Source organism: Gordionus sp. m RMFG-2023, chromosome 4 (assembly GCF_954871325.1).
Source record: "Gordionus sp. m RMFG-2023 chromosome 4, tfGorSpeb1-WG-v2, whole genome shotgun sequence".
NCBI classification, from domain to species: Eukaryota; Metazoa; Nematomorpha; class Gordioida; order Chordodea; family Parachordodidae; genus Gordionus; species Gordionus sp. m RMFG-2023.
The window spans coordinates 9,643,219-9,656,146 of record NC_088778.1 but is presented as its reverse complement, the minus strand read 5'-3'; the positions used below and the strand labels follow the sequence as shown (position 1 = coordinate 9,656,146).

At 26.6% G+C, this 12,928-nt stretch overlaps 1 protein-coding gene across 1 annotated transcript; it reads right to left on the bottom strand.

Moving 5' to 3' along the window:
- Positions 1-1,670: 1,670 nt before the first annotated feature.
- On the bottom strand, positions 1,671-12,388 carry LOC135928601 (homeobox protein OTX1 B-like). Its single transcript, XM_065465057.1, has 2 exons — positions 11,990-12,388; positions 1,671-2,303 (listed from the first exon to the last, which is right to left on the bottom strand). Exons 1-2 carry the CDS (start codon positions 12,386-12,388, stop codon positions 1,671-1,673), a joined length of 1,032 nt encoding a protein of 343 aa, XP_065321129.1.
- Between the last annotated feature and the right edge of the window lie 540 nt (positions 12,389-12,928).

Genomic DNA, 12,928 nt, shown 5'->3' with positions numbered 1-12,928 from the left:
TTTTTTTTAAATCATGATATATATTTTTTAAACTTTGTTCTTTATAATAGATGCTTCATTTTCTGACAGAAATAATGCCGATTCCAATAAGAAGTTATCAAATTTTATGAAAGCCATTCTTAATTCGGTGCATGATACAAAAGATGATTATCAACTTAACTCAAAAAAAATTTCTCTCTATCCGAATAATGGACTAAATCCTAACAGAAGACTAAATGACGAAAGTCTTTATTCTAGTGTTGATAAATTCTTACCCATGACAGATATGACAAATGATGGTAGTTCATTTACTAATAATAAAAATAATCTATTCAATGCAATCTCTAACGATGGAACGTCTGAAAAAATTACGCCCAAAAATATGGTGAGCACAACCAAAGATAAAATAAGCGATATATCAGCTCAAAGCGATTATATTTTGTGTAATAATGTCATTAGTAATTCTTATAAAAAACCTGCCAATTATTTTTCTATTTTTCAAAATTATGTGAACCACTACCGCTCCTATAATGACGATGAATCTAAAAATGGATCTGACCATATTGAAAACTTTATATCGACCATAACGGCAACGCCTAAAAAAAAGCTAACTTCTCAATTCTTTAATTATAATGGTGGATATCGTTTTATTTTTAATAGCGATAAAGGCAGGCGTAATATCTTGAAGGCTGGATATAATGATAACCCGGCTGCAAATCAAAACGATAAAAGGGACACCGATGATATTGAGAATGGGAAAGATAATAATGAACAGAGCATTCCCGAGTCTAATAAAATTAATAACTTTACCTGTGATGAAATCAATAACTTCGAGTTCTATGAGAAATGTGATAATGAAACACTAATCAATCTTGATAACAATGATGACTTCGAATCAGAGTCTCATAAAAATAATGAAGATTCCCTTAATTATTATAATAACTTTTCAATTATTTTTGGAAAAAATAAGTTAACCCATTCGAAGCCAGATATACATGTCGATAATAAAAATAACTGGATCGATCGTCCTGAAAACAAAGATGATAATTTGTTACACTTCACGGATATAAAACAAAACTTAAATTCAGGAAAAATTTATGTTAAAGAGAAAAATAATATTATAGAATATATTGATCCCCCTGAAATACCTCGAACAACTTTTACTGATAAATTAAATTTGTATAAATTACCCGGTAATAAAGCAATGCCTAAATTTAGCGGGATAACTCACAAGTTTGTTTTAGAGGAATGCTTGGATACTTTATTGTCTCAAGATGATAGCAAGCTTAATGACGATGGAGACATAATATCTATGAAACGTCTTTAAACCCATTTTTATTTAATAATTATTTTTAAATTAATCATTTTGTCAGATTTTATCTAGAATATTTTGGTTTTTTGATATATTATAATATTTTCTCATGAGAATCAAAATCACATTATATTATTTTTTTAACGAATGCTCAAAAAAGAAGAAATTTCGATCAAAAAAACTATATAAGATTCGATTTATTTTTCTATTGATGGCTGGTAATATTTTCTTATAAAATTGTTTATATAATATATTGCACTGAAATTGATGAGGATATCCATTTGAAATACCTGAATATATACTTCAAGTAACTGATTATTATACCCATCCAATGATTTATGATGGTTCATTTGTAAAAATAAATTATACAAAAGAGTTTTTAGAATTTATTTTCTTCGTCATTTTTAAAATAATTAGTTTCCCTGATGTTAGTTGTCATGGATTCATTGTACATGGCATTTTTAGAATGATGATAGGCCATATGAAGATGCCCGCTACCTTCTTCATACACATTGAAATAAGACGTGGGTTCGGCAGACTGGTTAAGTAAATTTGGTTGATTAGGATAATACAATGATGGCTCTTTATAGTCCACGGGGAAGATCGGATATTTTTCGTAACAATGAGTATTAAATTTATCGTATGTAGAATAATATAGATCCTGACTGGTTCCTTGGTGTCTGGGGTATGGTATGATATGATTAATATTGCCATCAATATTACTTGTTATAGAGATCTTCTCGTTAAAATTGTATTTGGTAGGGGTTTCAGAATTATTTAGGGGAACTGAAATACTTGATCTGTAAGTGTCAGGTGTAATTTCAATAGAGTTTGATCCTTTAGAAGTGTTTTTGATATTTATAGGTGAATACACTTGGATATAGGGGGTTGGTATTGATCTCTGCATTAGTTTAATTCTATCACAATTTTGAAATTTTGTAGCAGGAGACTTGCTTGGATTTAGTATTTTTTCCTGTTTTCGGTATTTAGCTCTCCTATTTTGAAACCATACCTTGAATAAATATACAAAGAGAATTAGTTATATTTGATTTGCAAATGATTTTACGTGAAAATTAAGTTAGCAAATTTTAAATAATATTATTAGAAATTGGAATTAATGATTTAATAAAATTAAAATGTAATTAATATAGTAAATTGCAGTTTTTCACATCCATAAATAAATAGAAATATCAAAAGTATGATTCTCAACATGTATATTGGAGGTCTGAAATGCCCGGGTCGGTATCTGGCCCGACCCTCGTTTGAAATATTTTATTTAGGCCGGGCAAAATTATTATTTATTAGGATGGATTATTGATGAAATCTGATATTTAATTAATAGAAGTGATAAATTTAATCTCTCCCCAATATTATATATTATAGATAATGGTTGATTTGATTCAACTACATTCATTTCCTGTTAAACCTAATTAATTAATAATTTTAAAGGTCAAGCAGGGGGTGGACAACCCTTGTAAAAAATTGGAAACAGGCTGGGGTGGGTCGGATAAGCTAAATTCCTACCAGTCCAGGTCTAAAAGATTTGTCATTTTAGTTTCTAATGTATATTATATGCTAACTCATTATCATCAATTAATAATTGCGATGTTTAAAATTATTTGGCACCTTTTTTTATTCCTATTTTCTGGTTATGATAGTAAAAATATAAATGATTGTTTATAATTAGAAGCTGATTTAATAATAATCTTATTCCTGGCTTTCTATACTCCCTCCCATCTTCATTTTCCAAGCCAATGTATATATTATTCCTATCAAATCAAAATCAGTAAAATATCATATAATTAGCAAAAAATGTATAAAAATTAGCATAACATACCTTCCATGATATTCAAGCGATAGCTTTAGAACTCCCCAATCTCATTGACGAATTTTGGTCATACTCCCCCCCCCCCTTATTTCTGGTAAGAGATGATTATAGATGATTATGCTTATATTTAAACTGATATGAGCGCGGCTAAATAAAATTATCAAGCTTTTTATCTTGACGAAATGGTAAGAGACAGTCAATTTTAGGAACTGCCAAATTATATTAAGGACAAATATTTTTTTATGTTAAAATGTTTTTTTTGTAAAAATCTTGAAGGATGTAAATTTGATTATGTGACATTATATATATTTTTTGGAAGAGAAAGGAATTAGGAGGCAGGCAGTTTAGAGAGATTTTATAAGTTTAAAATTATATTTAAGAGAACAGAGAAATTTTATAATGGGAAATATCCCCACGACTTCCTCTTGGCGCATATGAAAAAAACTATTGCATGGATACTTCATATTTATTGAATATAACATTGCACTTCTTTAAATTGCGAAGATATCATATCAGACTTTGTATAAGAGTGGGGGGGGGGCGGTACGAAATTTTTTCTTTATAAAATTTTGATCAGGTATTTTTGATTGTCCTTGTTATTTTTATTATTACTTGATTTTTTAGAGGTCATGAATGGCTGAAAGCCTTACCGAGCAAAAACCTGAAGAATGTCTTAACCAATGAACGACCAAGAGTGACTTTAAATTATAGACTCGGATAAGACGTAGTTCAACCTCATCATTGACACTTTTTTGATAATAGATTATTAAGTTTCCTTTTAAAAATGCCTAATATTCTAGAGCCTTGCAATCTTTCAACAGATGAAGATCTGACCCCTATCCCCTGGGCCATGGGCAAATCCTTTATTTGGAATTATACATGTGTCTCATCCTTCCCCATAAATATAAATAGCACCAGCTTACTCTAACAGAGACTTTATAAAAGTCTCAGAAATTTCATATTCTCGCCAATTGTAACTTCTACTAACGGGCAGTTGGCTCCTACCACCTTTAATTTTTTTTTAAATTTTATGTCACAAAATAAAATTACAAATATTTGAGCCTAGGGACATACAAAATATGTTTAAATTTAACTATTATTAATTTTTAAGAACCTATTCATGTTTTTCTTAAAATTTTTTTGGTTCGAAATATTTTTATTAATAATATAATCTTCTTTAGAGTAGGGGAGACTAGGGTTAGTGGTAATTTTTACAAAATTGGCTATAGCTCTTGTTGTTTTATAGATAATATAAAAAATAATATATGATTGGATACCTAAAACTATACTCTATAAAGGTGCCTTATAAAAAATCTTAAGAATATATTTTTTTTTAATTTTTTTTTGTAAAAGTGAAAATTTTGTTGAACAAGCCCCAATAGCGGGGTGAGGCAAACCACTTCAAGGGGCTTCCTAAACCATTGATTTTTTAGGCCATAATATTGAAATGCATTTTTATTTATTAATAATGATATGTATAGAATAATTTTATTGTTTTATTGTTCAAAATATCATAATACTTATAAATTGAAGCTAATTATATATAAAAATTGAAACTTAACTTTGGCTAATTTAATAAACATTTTTGGACATAAAAAAATATGAATTTTAAGGAGAGATTACGATTTCTTAGCATAAATCCTAAATACCAATCATATACAGCCATGAAATTGCCCTTTCAAGATTTTGAAATTTTTTTCATTATTAATTGCTATAATTGACGTGTATGGTTTAGCAAACCCCGCTAGCTCTAAATTGACAAATCATGATTGAAATAATATCTAGATTTGATAAATACTCATAAAACTTACCCAAATTATAGAAGAATGTTTAAACTTTGTAATAAAATTTAATTTACTTATTGATCATATATTTTAATAAAAATTAAAATTCTGTCATGTAAAAATCCTTTGAAAATTTCATCAAAATTTTATTTCTTAAATAAAATTTTTAGTAATTAATTATTTTAAAATATATTTTGTCCATAGATGTATACTAATGAAAACTATATTAGGATAAAATTTTAACCTTCTGGTGTATTTAGTTTTAAAATGAGATTAAGTGGTTTGCCAAGCTCCGGGGTTTACCTCCCCAGTCTCCCCTACGTTGAACATTCAAAGTGCTAATTCTAAAATATATGACCATATTAATGCTTTAATAATTACAACAAAATTTTGGTGAACTTTGCCATTAAAAAGCGTAAAGTATTTAATTTAGGGTAGTAATTAAAAAAGATTTATTGGGTAAGGCGGAGGGAGACACGGAGAGGTTGCATAAACATTTTGCACCTTTTAATCAAAAATTATATAAATTGACGATTTTACTGGAAATTGTATATTTCGATTTTTCGCCATTTTTATGACGAATATGCAGATTAGAATATATTAATTAATAAATAAAAATATAAATATAATTTACAAATGACTAAACTAGCTGATATTAATAATAGTTAATGTAATAAGCTTAACACAAAATATTAAAAATTTCGAAAGGGGTTGACATCTAAATTTATTGGCGGGGGGGGGGGGGACTGTTCTCTTGCCCTTTCCAGTTACCGACCTATGCTTGTAAATATATATCTTACCTAGCGTATTTAAGATATGTATATTGTAATAATAAATAATTACTGAATTTTTTAGAAATTTGGCTATAAGTTTAGTTAGGCAGATTGAATTTTTTAATATAGCCGCTGAAAGTTTAAGATCGGCCTTGAGTGTCACAGCTAGGCCTAAATCAGAGGGGGGGGCATATTTTATTAAAAATCATATATGTAGTGATGGGAGGCAGACTTCGAGATGCCAACCCTCTTCAGAATATTTTTTAACAGCTTAGTCATTTTTTATTTAAAATCAAATTATAAAATAAGATACCATACAAACTATATCAAAATAAAATATATTTAAAAAAATAAATAAGACAATATGTATTTAAAAAAAATTAATAAATGAATATTATAATAAAAAATATGTTTAAATTGTATTTTCAAATATCAGAGACCTGCACAGATCAAAATTTTAGGCCCAGTCCAGATTTTGAAAGCATTTTAAACCCGAATTTTTTTTTTTAAATTCCAGAATTTTTTATTTTTGAACTTTATATGGCCTGGCCTGAAGTCTTTAAATATTTATTTTAAATCATTTTTGGGCTATATTATATAAATTGTTTCTAAGGAAAATATAAAATATGAATAGTAAATGAATTACCTTCCCATTATATTATTTAACAACTGATTTATTGATATAATTTTTATTTTTTTAAATCATCCTTGCCTTAATATTTAATAGAATCACACAGCCTCTCCCCGAGCTGGTATTAGGACATGTTAAATATATTTAAAAGCAAAAAATTAAGAAATTTTATTTTCTAGAAGATATTAGTATGATTAAGACATTAGAAAGAAACTCTTTAAATAAATATATGCTTGATTTTTATTTTTTTTTTTTAAATTGTATATAAAACAATTTTTGAAACTAATTTTATTTCAATATAATTTGATGTTCTAATCTCTCTAGATAGCAATAAATGATGAAATTCTAAAATTTATTACCTAGCAATACATGAAAGAAATATATATGTAAAAAAGGTATCTAAAAATTTAAATATCGGTCTTTCAAGTTCAAATAACAAATATGAAAGACATTAAAGAAGCTATCTAAAATTTAAATGATTGGATTTCTTTTCATGTATTCTGTCCATCAATTTCACGTGACTTAATAAAAAAAAAGAGTATAATTTTATCGATTTAAAATCATAAAATAAAAATGAATAGCTAGGAATTCATTCAAACCTTTAATACATTAAAATATTTATATAAAAATAAAGGATAATCATATTACACGGTCATATGCACTAATTACTACATATATACTTGCAAATTGATTTATATATTTTCTAATGGTATCTTTCAACAAGAAAAACAAAAAAATCTGTCATTATTGAAAAATATTATTTTTCATTTAGAATAATAAAATCAAATAAATACCAATTATTAATTTTTTAAATGAAACTTGCAAAAATCTCGTAAAGTGTGAGAATCTCATAATATTATCTTCCTTTTTTTTAAAGCCATTATTGATTTCGTAATAATATTATAAAAATAAATAAGTTGCCTTTTTCAATAATAAGTGCAAAATTTTGATAATTTGACAATTTTGACAGGCTTTTAAGTTAAGATGTATAATAATTTTAAAAAAATTTTATGATTTTTTATTATTTTATATTTTAAATTTATTTTAGAAAAATATAAAAAAAATATCTGAGAGCCCTATAATTTCTAAACTGTAAAAAAAATTTATTTTATAAGAAAGTAAAAAAAAAATCTTCGTTTCACTTATTATAGTCAGATAAGGTATATCACTGGTTTTTACATTTATATAAAATCATTATGATAATTCAAAGATTTGTTTAGGCGTGGTGTATTTTAGATGTCTGCGGTAACATCTGAAAATTTTTTATTTGGCCGGGAAAAATATTAACGGACCAGGTAAAAGATTATTGGGCTGATTTTTGATGAATTTTGTTGTTTGATAGAAGTGATAATCGTTAAAGTGTTGTGTTTTTAATTTAACCACTCCACAATATTATAATTAGTTTTTTATTTTGGTGTTCACATATATTTCAGGTTAAGTCTTGTATTTAAAAAAACCCGAGCCTAACCTTAGTAAAAAATTGAAAACGGCAGGGGGGGGCAGGTGCCGGACCCGAAGCTAATTTCCAACCGGGCAAGCCCTGAAAATTATTCCAATTGTAGAACTCTAGTTATTTATATTATATTAAATTGACAACATTCTAAGGTTATATTGATACAATATCAAGAAATTTTCCTTACTTATAGTATGTTTTATTACGAATTTTAATATAATCGGCGGAAACATTAAGTATACATAAAAATATTTTCACTTTTTGCAATGTATAGAAGTAAAGACACATTTAACTGTATAATCGTTATTTAACCCATTTCTTTCAATTACAAATTTCTGGTAAATGACATCATCCACCATATATATATATATAACTTTTCTTAGTTTAGTTCTTCTTTTTTTAAAAAAAACCGGAAATAAATTTGAACCTATTCGGTTAAAAAAAATTTTTACAATTAATTTTTTCGTTAACTATTAAATGAATAATTTTTTTTCAGATGAAAGACATTATATTGCTCAATCTTTTACTTTCATAAAATTAATATTACATATATGTTTCAATCCAGGCACTGAAATTTGAGGGAGGGGGATGGTAAATGGTTATGAAAACGCTAACTCATTTGAATAAATTTGGAGGAGGATTAGTTTTGATTTGGATTTTTTTTTCTAATTTTGATTTGGTAGGAGAGGATAAATTTTAGGAGGAATAAAAGGGTAAAACTTTCTGAAGGTGAGGATGGTAAATCGTCATTGGCTTAGGGATTGTAGTGTAGAAGACCCTAGATTAATCCAATCCTCCATCCCTTCTCGGATGAATACTCTAATTTACATTTTAAAAAATGGAGGGGAGGGGTGAAATAATTAAACGAATTTAAATGGCAAATATAAGTAGAATGTATAAAATTTTAATAAAACTGTAATCATCTAAAAATTATATTGATATTAATAACTTATCGAACAGGCTATTTTAAAATTTATAATAGATTATTTTTTTTAAAAAAAGGATTAGAATTGTTAATGTGATGTTAAGTTAGAATAAAATTCAAAGGGCGAAGATTTGATACAATGGATTTAATTTGTGCCAGAATTCCTATTATTGGGAAGACCAATTTATTTTAAATATTCATAATTTTTTTTAATTATAACAATTTATTTTAATTATGCAATCAATAATATTTGTTTTATTATGTATTAATTATAAATAGAAATGAAAAATTTTGCGTTTTGTGGGTTAAATTTGCTATTTGGCATTATTGTAAGGGCGCCAATGATCTAAAACCTCTCCTCCCATTATTGATAAAATAATATACATTGCAATGGATAATGTCAGAGGGATATATTAATAAAATCATAGCAATTTCTGCTAATTAATTATTAGAAAAATTTTTCGAAATGATAACGGGAAATATAGGAAAAATAGAATAATATTGGGAATATATCAATTAATATATAATAGAATATAATTTCATTTCAAATGTATATTGTTTTTATCGTTTTTTTGAAGAGACTTCAATTCATACTTGACAACAAGAATTAAGAAATTAGTCAATCATAGAGCTTTCTTTGTAAAATAGATATTCGTTCTTTATGAAACAAGTATTCCGACCTTTTCGCATCCCATTTTCGAGATTATGAATAAATATTTTCAATATTTAGTAATTAATGAAGTTGTTAAAGTATCTAGTATCTAAATTTAAAGTTGTATCTATATGTAGATATATTATAGGTATCTCTATCTATTTTTAGTTACATTTTGTCAAAATTTTATTTTACTATTTTTATATAAAAATAATAATATTTGGATTCAATTCATTAAATATTATGTCCGAGTTTATTTCATTACAAAACAAACCAGACAAATTTATTTCAAGCAATGAGTGGCGAAAACATGATAAATTTTAAATTATAATTATATTTAATAATTCCTTTATTTAAGACTCAGCCTAAGGCAGGGTGTTATAGTTTTTTCGCTTATAACTAGTGTTTGTATATTGACTCGAAAAACCGATTGATGAATTAGTATATATTAAACAAGTATTACATATAGGCGCTTCTAGATTTTTAGTGTTTTTATCATTTTTGTTCTAGTGTGATACCAATTAATACACTTTTATTTTGCCAAAAATATGTTTTTCTTTAAACTCTTTACCAGTAAGTTGAATCAATAAAATCAACTAAATAGGCAAATTAGTGATATAATATAAGTTTCAATGCTTACAAAAGTTTGGCTGACTTCGCTCTAGCGGGATATCTTCGTTATTATTTGACTTGCAATGCTTATTTATTATGCCTTGTTTAAATTGATTAAAGAATAAATAAGTAAGACCCTAAAATTGCTAACCACATATTTAGAGCGAGCTTCTATATTCACTAGTGTTGTTCGGCTCGTTTTGAGCCGATTTTTAAAAAAGGCTAACTCAATAGAAAAATATTACGCTGGCCTGAAGATTTCGCCCATTGAAGGAACAAAGGTCTAAACATATATTATCCAAATCTAGAGGCAATATTTTTCTGGGTAAAATTTTGAGTTAGCCGTTTTTAAAAAACGAGCCGTTTAACAACACTAATATTCACCATTCTGGTTTGACGTTTTGATAGTTTTTCCTTATTCACTGCTTTGTTTAATATAGTTTCATAGTTTCAGAATTATTTTGATTATAACTCGGTTTTTTTGTGGAAAACCTATTGAGGAGTTAGTAAGTACTAGTCAGGCATTAAATATTAGTACAAACAAGATATTTAGTTCTTCGACATATTTCATTTTGGCAAGATCCCCATTTTGTAATTTCTCAATTTACTAATAATTTTTCTTCTTTATATTCTCTCTCTAACAATTAAAATAATATAGCACAACTTTGATAAAATTTTTAAGATAAATGCTTTCAATAACTTTTTAATAGTAAGGTTGACCAAAATTTTATTGATAATTGTTTCTTTTAAAGCACAAAACATTGACACAAATGTTTAAATAAATGCTTCCAATTGTTTTAAATTTAACGGAGATGATATAAAGCAATTTAATGTAACATATGAATACTTAAATCAGATATTTTCGTAGGCGATACCCTCCCAAAGGACTGTTTGGGGGTAACACCCCAAAGGTCAACCCCCAGACAAATCTTGGCTACCTTATTCGGGTTATGATTAATTTTCTAACTCCATAAAATTAACAAGAGAAAATTAAAAATTTGATACTAGATAAAACAAAAATTTAATTCTTTGTTTTTTAAAAATAGTATATATATATAATTGTGATCTCAAAATAAGAATTTTGATAAATTTTAATTTAAGACACTGTGAAATTTAAAATTTAACAAAGATAGAAAATTGATTTTCTGAATATTTTGTAAAGCGTGATTATGTTTATTACTTTTTTTCAAATTACTTACTAAGATAACAAATATAATCCTCCTAATTAATTGAGCTCAAGATTGAACAGGACATCAAATACTTGTCCTTAAAATATCAAATAATAAATTAAATCGTCCCTTGATGTTATCAGGACCTTGAATCTTATATTATGGAATTTAATCAATAATAGATATTGAAACTATGTCATCTTTTGATAAGATTTTCATAGTTTCTTATTCTGCAATTAAGTAACAATTGTAAAACATGTGTGCTCTTTACGTGAGCATTTGTAGGTAATGGATAACATCATAAATAATATTAGCAAAACAACTTTAAAATATATCGGTGGGCTCCACCATAGAATACATGAATAAGAATTTTGTCTACATTATAGTTTATCTTTAAACCTGTAGAGTAACAAAAGGACTTGATAAGAACCTAAAACAAAAAGCGACTTGACGTGAATATTTATTGTAAACTTATTTTATATATCTGAAGCAATCCTGTTACCAATGTCTTAAGTAATTGAGAAAATAAAAAAAAAGAGGTAAGGATGATGTTTAAATAGAATTTTTAAAATAAAATGAATGTGATATAGTAATAATAACTAATAAGTCATCTGCATATTTTTTCGCATCATTTGCAATTTACCCGTTTCAGGCTCGACTAATCTCATTGACACTGGGTAATATATAAAAAAAGAATAATTAACCAATTTTATCTTCTTTGAATTTATACTTGTGAATTATATATAGAAATATAAAAGGGTTTATTTATTAGGGCAATATGCTTGTCAAGCTAAAAATATTATTATAATTTTTTAAAAGATATTAAATGTGATATGACATCAGGAATATTATTTATTAATTATTTTTATACTTGTATCCGGGCCTCGTTTAATTTAGTCAATTTAGCTAAATCTTCACGGGAATAAACGTCTGGATAATGGCTTTTCGAAAAGGCTAATTCCAAGGATGATAATTGTTCTTGGGTGAAAGTCGTGCGATGTCGTCTCCTTGCCGTTGAGGTCACTTGACCATGAGTTGTCAAACCGCTACTATTACTATTGCCGTTAATCGTTGTGATATCATGCGCTATTTCTCTTTTACGTTCCTGTTTAACTTTTACCATTTTAGAATGTTGAACTTTTTGGACCTTTTGAATCTTTTGAATAATAGTTTGGGAATATTCGATAACATTTGTTCCATTCTCATAAAAATCCTGGCAATCGTGTTTGCAATCTTCTCCAGCTAGGAAATAATCCTTATTGGCCAACATGGTAATTAATATAAAAATAAATAAATCGGGGATGTGAGGGAGGCTTATAATGAATTAATAGTTGTATAACAAATATTCTGATCTTTTTGATCCTTTTTAAAGGTTCGGGTGTCAGTCCAAGATTAATAGACATTATATATAATATTCTTTTCAATTCATTGGAGGATGTAAATATATCTTCAAATATTTTAGAGAAAGTGTTTGGAACAAATTATTTCATTTTTGTTTGTAATTATTTGATATTTATTTTATATTAGTTAAAATAATATGAAAATTCCGATAACTATAAGTTACTCTTATTATTGATTGATATGATATAATAAATATCATATATAAATGCTTTTTATTTTTATTAAAAATATTAAATTGATATTAAAAAAAATTGTTAAAATGATTGATAAATATATAATGTAATTTGATCCTTGACCTTAGCATAAAATGGTAAATTTGATTATTATATTTAGTTATATCTCATCATCATTTTTATCCTTAGGTTTGTCCAGTAGGGTCACTAGGAAGATGAGAGGCGAACAGGGGCTC

Coding starts and splice junctions, on each gene's coding strand:
- LOC135928601 (XM_065465057.1), bottom strand. CDS start 12,388: ATGTTGGCCAATAAGGATTATTTCCTAGCTGGAGAAGATTGCAAACAC. Junction 2,304..11,989: donor TAAACGAGGCCCGGATACAA/GTATAAAAATAA, acceptor TATTTATTCAAG/GTATGGTTTCAAAATAGGAG.